The 14,288-nt window shown below is 47.2% G+C and overlaps 1 protein-coding gene across 1 annotated transcript in view; it reads right to left on the bottom strand.

The window, feature by feature from the left end:
* LOC129685773 (C-1-tetrahydrofolate synthase, cytoplasmic) overlaps window positions 1–14,005 on the bottom strand; it is a gene marked incomplete at its 5' end in the record, with an annotated part of 34,133 nt that extends 20,128 nt beyond the window's left edge. Inside the window, 10 exon segments of the mRNA XM_055619275.1 lie at window positions 289–429; window positions 1,228–1,304; window positions 4,259–4,361; window positions 8,564–8,638; window positions 8,762–8,869; window positions 9,506–9,552; window positions 11,824–11,960; window positions 13,031–13,204; window positions 13,382–13,479; window positions 13,878–14,005. Of these exon segments, the coding sequence (XP_055475250.1) occupies window positions 289–429; window positions 1,228–1,304; window positions 4,259–4,361; window positions 8,564–8,638; window positions 8,762–8,869; window positions 9,506–9,552; window positions 11,824–11,960; window positions 13,031–13,204; window positions 13,382–13,479; window positions 13,878–14,005 (1,088 nt within the window).
* Window positions 14,006–14,288: the final 283 nt, after the last annotated feature.

Genomic DNA, 14,288 nt, shown 5'->3' with positions numbered 1-14,288 from the left:
CACCAAACACTTGGAAGCAGGTGTTTCATACAAACTTTAGTCACAGCTTACTCAGGAAGATACTTGCAGGATGAAGGCATCATTCAAATCACCTGGCACTTGTGGCCCATTCCAAGAGCCCAGTGCCAGTACCATCATTCACTATCAAGTACTTGAAAAAAAAAATGCAAATAAACTTCCTAATTTTTGCAATGAGCAAAATCAGTGAGTGAGTGAACTGCAACATTTTAAGTAGAACGTACTCTTTGTTTTCAATAATCACTGGCTAGGCATGGCCATGTCACTTACGAGATCTTCACAACTGATAGGCTCTCCTTTCTTACTGGACGCCACCACCATTTTGCCCAGTCTTTCTCTCATGTCTTCCAGAGAACTGGTGAGGGCCAGGACTGCCATGATTTCACTGGCCACAGAGATATCAAACTGGGCCTGTGAGCAGAGTGACAGAGAAAGGCCCTTTGTGTTAGACCAGAAGATAAATTATAGGAGGCATCCCTCTCGGCTTAGACAAATAGCTAACAAGGACAGAACAGAAATAACTAAATCATCTTCCAACATTTAAAATTTGTAATTGTTCAGAGGTCTTGAGTAATCATTAAATAAAAATAAAAACAACGTTCTAGGGGTTGTAGCACCAGGACACAACACTTGCTTACTGTGCACGGAGCCCTGGCTTTGATCCCCCACACCTCATGACATGGGTGTAGCAGTACTTGCTTGTACTCCCAGCCCGTGGAAGGTGGAGGCCGGAGGATCAGAGTTAAAAGTCATCCTTAGCTATGCTAAGTTTGAGACCAGCCTGAGACCACATGAGAATACCCCGTAAAGAAAAAAAAAGTTGTAGCATGATAAATAAGCTTGGAATGTTGGTTACAGTTTTCCTGACGCAAAAGGGACAACACAGGTACTCTTACACTGAAGATACAAACCGCCAAATGGATACAGAAGAGGAACAATTTGATTGAATTTATATGCAAGAATATTCACTCGGGGTTCTCCACCTCCAGGAAAAGAAGGCTGGGGGAAAACCACACAGGTGACACATGCATTTACTGCAGAAGCTGTCAGGAGCGCTCGGCGCCACGCCCACTCACTTCCATTTTAAAAGGAAGAAGGCAGAACAACACCTGCTGGTGTGGTCGTGGAGGAGGAGGAGGAGGAGGAGGAGGAGGATGGAAGCAGCGAGAGCTAGTTCCCACGGAGCAATTACTGGAGGTGAACAGTTACCGTGCGTGTGTGGCCTTTCTCTGTTGGAGACTGCCCAATTGTAATCTTCCTCAGGAATCTATCATTGGTGTCCAACACTGCAGTGCAAGGGGAGGGCAGGAAGAGCTTTTAAGAAAAGGTGTGTGAATAAAGGGGTGGAGATACAGTCTAATGGTAGGACACTCTGGCATGGTCTAAGGTTGATCCCAAGCACTACTGGAAGGAAGGAAGGAAGGAAGGAAGGAAGGAAGGAAGGAAGGGAGGGAGGGAGGGAAGAAACACAAAGCTAGAGGAAACAGCATACAACTATAATGCCAGCCCTGAGGGCTGAGGCAGGATGAGCACAGATTTAAGGCTTTCCTAGGTTAGACAGCATGAGCCTATCTTAAAAGTAAATAAATAATTCCACAAAGATGTAGGGGCCATAAAAGCTAAAGGGAGCAGCACAGTTTTGTATGTGTGTATGTGTGTTTGTTTATTGTTGTTTTCCTTGAAACAGGCTCCTGTATTATGTAGCCTTGGATATCCTGAAACTCACCACGGTAGACCAGGCTGGCCCTGAGCTCAGAGACCCTGGCTCTTGAGTGCTGAGATTAAAGGCATGCACCACCACATCCAGTTCAACAACAGAGTTTTAAAACAGCAAATGTAACCTAAGGATGGTCTATTCATACTTGATTTCAAAGGACAACAAAGCTAGACCAGTGTGAGCAACACAGCCGCACATCAGAAACGCAGAGAAACGGCACTTAGAGCAAAGGAATGCGGAGTGGCTGAGCTTCACTGCTTCTAAAGAATCCCAACAATTATGAAATCTGGACTCTAGTTCAAAGCTCGATATTAGCAGAGAAGCACAGAGCCACCCAGTTATGAAAAGGCTAAGGTGTGTATTGTTCTGTGGGGTGACGCACTGACCATACACCCACATAAGAGCCATCAACTCAGACCAAGTGCAAGTGCCTGCAAAACACTCCAGGTCGCGGGCCTGGCCTCTCCTTAGCACATTCTTTGGTGATGATGACAGAATATATACCCCTTTGTCTAACCTCAGGGAACCTGGAAAGACCAACCACCTGCCGATTCAGGCTTGGCTTCCCAGGTCTGGCTACTGTTTTAGTGGGTCTTTACTTTCAATTTTTCTATGTATAGAATCCAAAAGAGCATATCTCATCTTTGCCATGGGTTCATGGCACAAAGCTCACAGAGCCCTTGGAATGTTAAGGGGACAGAAGGTCGCCAGCAAGAACAAGCAATTGGAGGGATTGAACTTTCAGCCTTATCCAGAGAAACTGACTGCCCCGCCCCAGTGGATTGAGGAATAGAGATGAAGACCTAGAAATATCATCATCATCAACATATTTAGTTGTGTAAAGCAGTGAGTTTCCAGGCTGGTGAACACCTGAAGGCTCAGGGAGGGTGATGCAGACAGATCTTATATAAGCCTCCGACAGGCTCTTCCCTAATTGTTTCTTTTATAACAAACCAATAAACACCATGAGAAGTAGTGAGGTGTGGTGCCTCATGTGAGGGTGAGAATCAAGAGTTCAAGGTCAGTGTAGGCTACATAGTAAGACACTCTATTTCTACACATGACCCCCCCCCCAACGACACAGACACATACGCGCGCACACACACACACACACACACACTAAAGTTCATGACTAAGCAATGTATTAAACTCTCGTAACAGATGGCGAGCTTGTTCCTTGTAATACTGCAGTGGGGTCTGGAGAGATGGCTCAGTGGTTTAGAGCGCCTATTGCACTTGCAGAGGACGGAGGTTCGGTTCCCAGCAGCCACCCAGCAGCTCACAGCCACTCACAGTAACTCCAGTTCCAGGGGCTCTCAGGCCTTCTCCCAGTCTCCCAGGCACAGACATGGTGCTCATACATGCATACGGGCAAGACACCCATTTACATGAAAAAGTAATGAACAGATTTAAGAAACTAAGAATGGTGCAGCCTTTACTTGAAGCTATTGAGGCAAAAGAAAGAATGCCAGTATGGTTTTGGTATTCAGAATGTCACTGGGGGCAACAGAGATGGCTCCAAGGCTAAGAGCTTTGGTTGCTCTTCCAGAGGACCTGGGTTCCAGAACAGGCATGGCAGCTCACAGCTGTCTGTAGTTCCAGTTTCAGGATATCTGACGCCCTCTGCTGGTCTCTGTAGATACTACGGACTCATGGTGTATAGATAGAGATGAAGGCAAAATATTCATACACATTAAAAAAAAAAAATCTGAAGAAAATAGTTTTAAAAAATGGCATTTTAAAAATGCCATTAGGCCAGGATGGTGGCCCACACTTGTAATTTGGTATTTGGAAGGTGGAGGCAAGAGGGCTAGTTCAAAGTCAACCTTGGCTACATAGAGAACTCAAGATCAAAACAAACCAAAACCTCCCAACAAGCAGGACATTAATGGTTACTGTGTCAATAAAACACATGCACACACAAAGTCGGTAAGTTGGCTTTAGGGTATACTCTGCATGGCTAGGTGAAAATCTCTTCTCTGCAGTGATACAGAGGAGATGGAGAGGAAAGAAAATCTCAAGCCAGCTAATTGTACACAAAAAAAAGCAGCATATGGCAGTGAAGTCAGGCAAATGTCTTGAAAGCTGAAGGCTGGCAAGCGAGTCCCAAGAGGCGTTAATAAAATGAGAAACAATTAGAAGGATGAAGAGATACACGCGAAAGCAAGTCACCGGTGCCAGAGTTCTCAGAATAAAAAGCACACATGATTCAAGTGATTCAACATCATTTTCCCACTTCATGACACCAAAACTTTCTGCATAAAATTGAAACTTAAAAAATGTTATTTTTGCTTTATGCATGAACTTCCTTGAAACTGTCATTTCAATCAACACTGAACAGACAGCAAGACATTCAACCAATCCCACAACGGGACATCTACAGAGCAGCTAAGGTTGGCGAGCAAGGCGAGGGAAGGATATGATCATTCTGGACAGCATCCTGACCCAGGGGCATTCTGGGGGCGTGGGAGGTGCGGGGTTCCTGAAGCACAGGGGCCTGGCAGCCTGTGGTTGGGCACATACCTCTCTGCCACGTTATGGTTTCTGGGTCAATATCCAGTCTTGCAAATCTGTTTATCTCATCATCCGTCAGTGTGGTAGGGTCAGTCTTTTCAATGCCTAGCCTCTGAAAAGACAGAAAATGAAAACACAGAATAAGACAAGGGCCAGCACTTCGGAGGCAAAGGCAGACAGATCTCTGAGTTTGAGACAGTCTGGTCTGGTCTACACAGCATGTCCCAAGACAGCCAGGGTACATAGCCAGACCCTGTCTCAACAAAACAAAACAAAAACAAAACTAAGATGAGCATTCATTCATTCATTTATCCCTCTGTTTCCCGATTATAGATGTGATGTTACCAGTTGCTTCAAGCCCCTGCTGCCTCAACTTCCCCACTATAAGGGACTGTACTTCGAACTGTAAGTGAATATAATCCTTTTCTCCCATAAAAATATAAAAAGAGAGAAGCATTTTTTAAGTGACTTTTATCTTGAGAGAGGGACTCCATTAGGAAAGAAGGACCATAAATCCAGCTGGTGGTGCACCCTTGGGATGCCAGCACCTGGAATGCCAGCATCTTAAATCCAGAAGGGAAAACCCTGATGTGACCACCCCCCGCCTGCCTAAGCCTGGATGTTGTTTCCTGTTCCCACATAGTGTGTCTGCCTCTGTAGCTCATCTCCAGAGAGTTCCCTCAATCCAGCTGAAAACAGCCCCGGGCAAAAAAGGCAAAAAATGAGTAGCAATCAAAAAAAAAAAAAAAAAAAATCACCTTAAATTCTTTTACATGGCTCGAAGGTTTTGCTGACTTCTTACTCTTCTAAAAAGACATATTTAACATCTACAAGGGTCCCTCTCAAAACGGAAAATGCTTATAAAATAGTCCCTTTGAATTCAGGGCACTCATGAGTCAGTGAGCCCCAGCCAGATACTTTTGGTCCATGGTTCTTTTCAAGACAGGGTTTCTCTGTGTAGCCCTGGCTGTCCTGGAACTGCAGACCAGACTGACCTCTAACTCACAGATCCACCTGCCTCTGTCCCCCAAGTGCTGGGATTAAAGGCATGCGCCACCATGGTTCTTTTCTTATGTAGAACCTCAGATGCCCCAAGAGCCTCGAACTTGACACCGTTCAAAGAAAACACGAACCCCTCGGTGACCCTGCTGCTGGAGGTGAAGGTCAGTCTCATGGTTAGTGTGATGAGGTGTAGAGTCCCCTGGGAGCCAGGCTGTTGGGCAGGCCCACGGGGGAATTTATCATGAGTAGGCTAACAGAGATGGGTGAGAGCCACCTACTCAGTGCAGAGGACATTCTTTGAGTTCTGACGCTGCATTGCACAAAAAGGAAAGAGTGAGCTGAGCGATGTGCTCGGCTTCTGTGCTTTTCCATGGAGGGGGTACGTGACCAGCTGCCTTGCCCTTCCCTGGCTGTGACTTCGCCACTATGACGGGCTCTAATTCCAACTGAGGGCCAACAAAGAACCTTCTCTCCACAGTTGCTTTTGTCTGGCTTTTTTTTTTTTTAAATCGTAGCAACAGGATATTAGCACAGTAACCCACTTTTGACTGTGCACATGAGCAGACTATGAAAACACTATGTAGCTGGGTGGGGGTGGCACACACCTTCAGTCTCAGCACTCAGGAGGCAGAGGCAGGTGGCTCTCTGTAAGTTCGAGGCCAGCCTGGTCTCCTGAGTGAGTTCCAGGACAGCCAGGGCTATGTAGTGACACCCCATCTCTCTCTCTCTCTCTCTCTCTCTCTCTCTCTCTCTCTCTCACACACATCTCAACAGCAAGGCACTGTGCATTGGAGAGTAGCTGGAAGGGAGGGACAGGAACCTGGGTTCCAGTGTGAACTGCAGCACTGGGCAAATCTCCTGATTTAAAATCCTTGAGCAGGTTGTCTCCTTTCCCTACTGACAGGAAGTCCCTTCAGGAAAGGCAAGGTTAGGTCATTGGCTCCCCTCACAGTACTCTACCAAGCCACAGGATATGGCTGTGTCATGATGGAGTAACACCTGATGTACCCGATGCACAGGTTTCGGGGGAGGCATAAGAAAATATGCTAAGGAGTATCAAACCACACGAAAGCTGGTTAGTATCTTCTCAGTGGGCAACAAAGTCAACAAAATCCTCACACAGAAATTATCAACAGAATTGTAAGTACAGAAACGTGAGCAACACATTGGGTAAAGGGACTTGCACGGGATACTCTTGCAGCATCAAAATATGGAGTTGCTCAGGGCTGCATAGAAGGCTCAGAGGGTAAGAACCCTTGCTGTTCTTGCAGAGGACCAGGTTCAGGTCCCAGCACCTATGCGGAAGCTCACAACTGTCTGTAACTCCAGTTCCAGGGGAACTGATGCTCTTTTTCTGGCCTCTGAGGGCACCAGGTACACACCCACATATATTAAATACATATTAAAAGAAAAAAAAAACCTTACCCCCACAAACTTTGGGGGATGTAGCTCAGAAGGGGGCTTAGTAAGTGTGAGACCCTGGGTTCAATCCTGAGCACCACAGGAAAAGACAGGTTGCAAAGAATTAGAAATGAAGTGGGTAGAATGGTTGATGAACAGTAACACTATTCCACAGGTGCTTACGTGTGCACAGACACATAAACTCTCCCCCCACTTCAATTAAGTCACATACCCCTGTGCTATTCCTTTAAGGTCACACTTTCCCCCTGACACATGACAAGGGACACAGTAGCCTGATGTTCTGTCTCACTGAGGTTGCACATAAACAGCGCAGCCGACGGACCTTTTGATACTGGCTTCTCTTATTCAATATGATGCCTTGGAGAGTCAGGCCAGTTGCTGTGCCTAGCAGCAGCTCATTTTTTGCTGCACAGATGCACCACAATTTGTTTAGCCATCCATCCATTGACGATTTTTCTCACTTTGGGGGAGATTATTCATAGAGTCATTAAAATATCCACGTACAGGCTTTTGTGTGAACACCAAATTTCATTTTTCATGTTAAAAAAAAATAATCAAAGAGAGGAATTTCTAGGTTGTGTGGTAAAGCATGCGCTTACTGACGATAAGGTTTGGGGGAGAGGGGGATCAGAATGTCAACGGACTGGCTTTGAAAGCCCAATGACCTGAGCTCAAAACGCCAGATGTGCGCGCACACCTACGATCCCAGCCGTCCGACGGCAGGATGAGAGAAGACGGGAGAATGAGCCACTGCCCGGCAGCAGAAACAAGCATGGCCCCACTGCCACAAACTGGAGAGCAAGCACTGGCCTCCCGAACGTTGGCCTCCAACCTCTACACGGCGCTGTGACCCACACAGCCCTACACCTAATGCACACAGATTAATATGTGAAGAGTGGTTCCAGAGATGCCGCAGAATTCAACAGAAGCACAGGTGTCACCAATGCTCCAGGAGTCCTTCCTTTCTGTAGAGTGGGCATTTAACCCATTTATTATAGAAGACTGAACCCAGAGGCGGCCCACAGAGACCCAGGGCTAGGGAGGACGGGGATTCCAACCCTGGAGGCTGCACCTCTACCTATTTTTCTCCCAAAGTTACCCCAACATCAGGGCTAAGCTTAAATTCTTGGAAAGGGGACCTCTGACTCCACAGGCAGAAGTCTTAGCGCTGGCATTTAAGGTGTTCCACGGGAGGGATGAAAAAGCCCACAGACAAAAATACCAAATGCTGGCCCAGGCTATTCAACCAGTCTCCGGCACTACCCAGGCTCTCTTCCGCTCTAAGGGACGAGAAACACCGGGTCCCTGTTTCAAATGTGGTCAAAAAGGTCACTGGGCCAGGGCTTGCCCTAAACCCCAAAAGCCACGAGGGCCATGTCCAAAATGCCACCAAAAGGGACATTGGAGTGTTCACTGCCACCGTTTCTCCCATGATATGGGGGCATCACCCCCAGATAGCCCTCCGGCCGATATCCTAGGCCTGGCTACGGACGACTGAAGGTGCCCGGGTTCCCTTGACCCGACCACTGTCATCACGAACAGGGAGCCTCGGGTAATTATCATGGTATCAGGGCGAGCCATCTCCTTCCTTGTGGACACCGGAGCCACTTACTCAGTCCTATCAGAGTACTGGGGTTCCACTTTTCCTTGTAGTTCCTCTATTGTCGGGGTAGGGGGACAGCCTTGCCAGCCCTGCCGGATGGCACCCTCACTCTTTTCACAATAAAAAGCATCTCTCTTCTCTCTTAGCTGAGGACAGACTGCCAGCGCTCCATTTACTATGGGACCAATCACATAATTTACAAAGAAACGAGGGGAAAAGCTCTACCAATCAGTCCTCGCTGCCCTTTTCAGTTAGGTTTCTTGCAGTATCAGAAATCAAGAGCTTACCCGTAACCTCCGGATTTGGATGTCGGAGAACATTCTTATTCCATTTACTGAGGGTACCAAACGATTAAAGAGAGCCTTAAAGCAAGGGAAGAAAAGAGCTTTAGGTCAAGAATCAGCACCCAAGGGACTAACACTAACCCAGGAGTATCCACCCCCCCCCTCCACACACACACAGACACACGCCCCTCGGCATCCTACCTTGTCTGTCTGGGTCTGCTCGTGAAACATCCGAGCATCGATGGCCGCAGCCACAAGGTTGTTGGCTGCAGTGATGGCGTGGATGTCCCCAGTGAGGTGGAGATTAAACTGCAAAAGAGCAGGAGCCACAGCAGTCTCCAGCGGATCTGTCTTTCCGGCCCGTACAGTGCTCCCCCATCCTCCCCACACAACCAACTCATTCAGTGGGAGCGGGCTGAAGGACAGCTAACGGACAAGCCCAGGAGTGGGCTTCTCTGTGAAAAGCTAATGCCGAAACTGCCACTGGCTGAAGGCCAGCCTGAGCTACACAGCAAACACCGGAGCTCTTTTTCGTTTGTTCTTAAAGAAAACACAATGCCTGGCTGTCTTGTCCCTGAAACAACTCCTCCCAGAGAAAGAAGGAGCACTTCTCTATCAACGTGTCCAGAGAGCAGAGCGCGCACCCACTGCTGAGGCCAACGGTGGGTGCAAAAGCGGGAAGGAGCCTGACAGCCGCTCCCTGTGGGTCCCATGCATGTGTTTACATGACCATCAGAACGATTATCCCCACTGAAGGGCAGACCCTGGCACCAAGCTGTTGTCACAAGCCTACAGAGAAAGACACTTTTGTGTAATGTGTTCCTCCTGAAACAAGTGGACTGTCCACTAAGCATTCTTAAAAAAAAAAAAAAAAAAAAATCTCATCTCTGGAGAGGAGAGACTACCATAGAGGGTCTGGTTGAGTCAAGCTCTGGGCTGCTTTACCTCTTCCATAGGAATGACCTGCGAATAGCCGCCTCCTGCAGCGCCACCTAGGGGACAGACCAAGGGTGGGGACTCAGGTTAACTTGCTTCTCCAGGAATTGGAATGTGTTGTTTTTTTTTTTTTTTTTTTTTTTTTTTTTTTGTAATTACTAAGCATATTGTTTGTTTACTTCCTCCAGTCATTTGGACAGATGTGAGCAGGTGTTTTCTCATTTTCTTTACCGCACCTAAACACTTGATCGCGCTCACGCTGAATAGTCTCTCAATTGAAATCTGAGTGCAAATGACAACACCATGAACACACGCATACATACCTACTCATTATCTTTAGAAATAGGTTCCCCGTGATTCCTAACATGTTAAAAAACCCAGGTGACAGTTACATAAAGGCAAGCCTGTTTCATTTCCTATTTTACAAAGCTACTCTAGTTTCCAAAAAAGGAATCGTAAAGGTACACACCTAACAGAGACACCAACTCTTCTAGAAGAGAAGATACATATAAAAAACCAGCTGAACTGCCAGAGCCCTGTGGCCTATGTGGTCAACAAGGGGCCACTCAAGATGTCCACGGTGCCATAACATTGGTTAAGGAAAATGTCAGTGTTCAAGTTTGGTGAGGAAGAGACTATGCAAGGAGGGAAATTCAGTAAGAGGAAAAGAGAACAATGGGTTCTCTAAGCAGAATAATGCAAAAATGCTCCTGGAGTCAAAAGGAGGTTATTACAACAAGCTCAAAGGTGGGGCGCAGTGGCACAGACAGATAATTCCAGTTCTCAGGAGACAGGAAGATCGAAAACTGGCCAGCCTGGGCTACACAGTGAGTTCTAGGCCAGCCCGAACTACCTGCAAAGACCTTGTCTAAAAGACAAAAGGAAGCTAACAAACAGAAGCAAGCCAGCCTTGGCCGGAGGGAAGAGGTGCACACGCCAAGGACATTTGCATTCATTACGGGAACAAGCAGAACGTGATGCTTTGTCATCTAGCAAATGAAGACTCTACCTCTGTCTGAGAACACATTATAATCAATAAAAATATAATCAATGAAGAGAGTATGTTTTGAAAGTAGGAGTAAAACTGTCTAGAAAAACATAGAGGAGTAATAGGAGGAGGAAGAAATGAGAAAAGGTTGGGCATGGGGTTTGGGGTGTGGAGTGTATGTGTGTGTGAGAGTGTCATCATGCAGCGTAGCACCGCGTACAATGAATATGCACAATGAAAGTTAAAACAAAAACAGCAGCATGTTTGGGTGTGTGGCTCAGCGGCAGTGTTTGCCTAGCATGCCTGAATTTAATTCCAACCAACATGTGCAAAATAAATGAATAAAATCAATCAATGACCTGAAAAAGAATAAAGAAAAGAGAGAAAACAAGAACGTCATTAAAGAACCATAGTGATCAAAATCAGGAGGGTAAATATGGTCATCGGCCCAGTGTTCTTACCCACCCATAAGTGTTGCGTACAGTGGCTTAGGCGTCAAGTAAGAGTTGCAGTGGTCTCAGTTATAACGGTCCCTGACCTTCCTGATGCGGTGACCTGAGTTCCTCACGTAGTGGTGACCCCCAGCCATAAAATTATTTCGCTGCTACTTCATAACTAACTATAAATTTGCTGCTATGAATCACAATCTGACATGCGACCTCAAAGGGGTCACGACCCACAGGGTGAGTCCAAGGGGCTGGTGGGATGGCTAAGTAGGGGAAAGGTGTTTGCTGCCAAGCCCGACAACCCAAGTTTAATCTCTAGGATCCATATGGTGGAGGGAGAGAACAAGCCCAGCAGGTTGTCCTCTGACCTCCATAGGCAGGCTGCGGCACAAACACAAACAAACAAACAAACAAACACAAACTAACTAACTAACTAGCTGTATAACGGTACCTGTAACCAAGCTACCAGTAAAGTCGCATTTGCGGCTGTCATAAATCGGTGGTGACATCATCTCATGTGGGAGGAGAGAGTGATGCATACACAAAATGTTTAGCACGGGACACCCAGCACACACTAAGTGAACGCAGGCCTTTCCTTTTCCCTACAGGGAGACCTCTGAGGGGCTGGGCTCTTTCAGTGTAAGCCTGGACCAACAGCCGTGGTTTCCTTCCACGTCACATATCCCCAAGCATCTCTGTGTATGTCAAAAGTGGTAAGACCTGAGGTAACAATGAAAGCCTTCCTCAAACGCATCGCGAGACAGATGTCTGAAGCAAATAAATATTCCAGCTGTCTAAGGGAGCTAAAGCCTTCCCCATAAGCATCCAGGGGTAAAGCCAGTCTGGGAGGGCTGTGGGAAAGGCAGGGGAGGCAGGTCCCCCCCCACAGGTACCTTTTATTCCAAAGGTAGGCCCCTGAGAAGGCTGTCTCACACACGCAAAAACATTCTGATGCAGGTGGGCGCCGAGGGCTTGCACCAGTCCAATTGTGGTTGTGCTTTTTCCTTCTCCCAGGGGTGTTGGAGTTATTCTTCAAGAAGAGAGCAACAGACAATAGAATTAATGTACTTGAATCACTGCGCACTCTGCAGAATAACTCCTAATCTAGATAATAGGCACAGGGGGCTAGAGAGATAGCTTGGCGGCTAAGGGCACTTGCTGTTCTTCAAGAGAACCGAGTTGGGTCCCAGAGCCCACTTACCTAACAAAGCCATCTAGGTTTGCAGCCATCTGTAACTTAGCCCCAGAGGAATGCTATAGGCTTTTCTGGCATGTACACACACACACAAACACACACATGATTTTTTTTTTTTTAAATAACAAAAGGCTTGAGAGCTTTTCTAAGAGTCCCAGTTGTAATTTTCAAAAATATTAAGGACAAAAATAATGAGGTTTACCAGATGGCTCCGCAGTCTCAAAGCCTAACCCCGAGTTTCATCTGGAACTCACATAATGGTGCCAGGAACAAACGAGCTCTACAAAATTGACCTTACACTTCCACGCTTGAAGCCCTACATGCACATTTCATTCATGTACACAATAATATAAACAATTTCAAAGAACTTCTGCCCTGCTCACTACAAGAGAGAAAGGTACCTGACAATTGATCCCGGCATCCCATGATTTTAAAAAGGTAATTTTTATTCTACGTGTATGTGGTTTTTGCCTGGCTGTGCACTGCATGCAGTGCCTGTGGAGGCCAGAGGGGGGCAGATTTCTCAGGACTGGAGTCACAGACTGCTGTGAGCCGCAACACAGGTGCTGGGACCCAAACCCGGGTCTTCCGGAATCACTGAGCCGTCTCTCCAGCTCTCCCCGCCCCCCATATAAGAAAACGATTTACTTATTTGCTTTTACTTTATGCGTGTGAGTGTTTTGCCTGCATGCTGCACACGTGTGCCTGGTGCACCAAGAGGCCACCGGATCCCCTGGAATCACCTGGTCTGTGGGTATCTGCACTCACACGCCTGCATGCACTCACGCAAGTTAAAACAACCATAAAACCACCACCAACAAGAGACAGGGCTAACGGCTCTTCCACACACTCGCAAACGGTGATGACAGCTGAACGTGACCCTGCTGGCAACAGGGCGTACGTACCCAGTCACGACCACGTATTTCCCATCAGGCTGGCACTTCAGGCGTTCTAGTACCGACAGCAAGACTTTGGCCTTCGTTTCCCCGTATAGTTCCACCTCCTCTGTGAGGAGCCCAATTTCTTGGGCCAGTTTCCCGATGAGTTTTGGTTTGTAAGATCGAGATATAGCAATGTCACTTTAAAAACACACAAGGACGGGTGCCGGCCTTTAGTCACTGCGCTTGAGTAAGCCCACACTAGCAACACCCTTTCACCCCCAATCAACAGTGCTGTCAGGAGAAGCACGCGTGGACCCACGGTACCCAACGGTTAACCCCCAACCAAGGTTCCGACCAAGAACACCTCACTCTTACCTGGGGACAGGCGTCTGCAGGTTCAGCTTGTTATACTGAATCGTCCACTTTCCTGGCTTAAATTTCCGCAGGAAACGCTGTGCGCTCTCTACTGTGCTCTGGGTGTACGAGAGGGACGGAGGTGCAACAGGTGAATAGCCTAACTCCACACACAGCAGCTCCAAGCCCCAGGTCACAACAGTTCAGCCCAACTGAATCGATTCAATTGTAAAGCCTCAACTAGAGCTGAGTGAGGAGGCGCCATGCTCTAAGGCCTCTGCCTCACACACCCCTCACTGTGGCCAGCCAGGGCGTTTCTACTTCAGTTCTAAATTCCAAAGGCCTTAAGAACGGTTCTGCCTCTGCTGCTAACATGAGGGGTGCCATTTCTTTGTTCTCTCGTTCCTCTTTCCTTCAGCAGCCTCCTACCTGTGCGTAGCTTCCAAGCAGGTTTTAAGCGGTGGTGTCTTTGGGTAGAAATGTCTCTAGGACAGTCACGGAACTGTCCACACCGTACCTGCATCAGCATTGCCACGGTCATGGGCCCCACGCCACCGGGGACGGGTGTGATAAAGCTTGCCCTCTCCTTGGCCTCATCATACGCCACATCACCCACAACTTTCTTCCCATTTGGTTTTGTATCGTCTGGGTCAGAAGGGGGAAAAAAAAAAAAAAAAGAAAGAAAGAAAAAGCAAAGTCTCAGAGTCACAATAATGGTGTTTGACAATCTGGTTCCCTACACCCCCCCCAAAACCGATCTATGTAAAACTTATGAGTGCATTAGTCCCATTCGGCTGAAGTGTGTACTTCCCCAACACCAACACAGGGCTAGGTAGATGGCAGGTGTTCTCTAGTTTCTAGGGAGAAAATTATATTATCCAAAAAAAAACCCTCTTAAGATGTGTAAGTGGTAAGAAAAGAAAATTAA

This window comes from Psammomys obesus, unplaced genomic scaffold, assembly GCF_907164565.1.
Source record: "Psammomys obesus unplaced genomic scaffold, mPsaObe1.curated_primary_1811, whole genome shotgun sequence".
NCBI lineage: Eukaryota > Metazoa > Chordata > Mammalia > Rodentia > Muridae > Psammomys > Psammomys obesus.
Note: the sequence above shows the minus strand (reverse complement) of the source record. Positions and strands in the feature narration are given on the sequence as shown.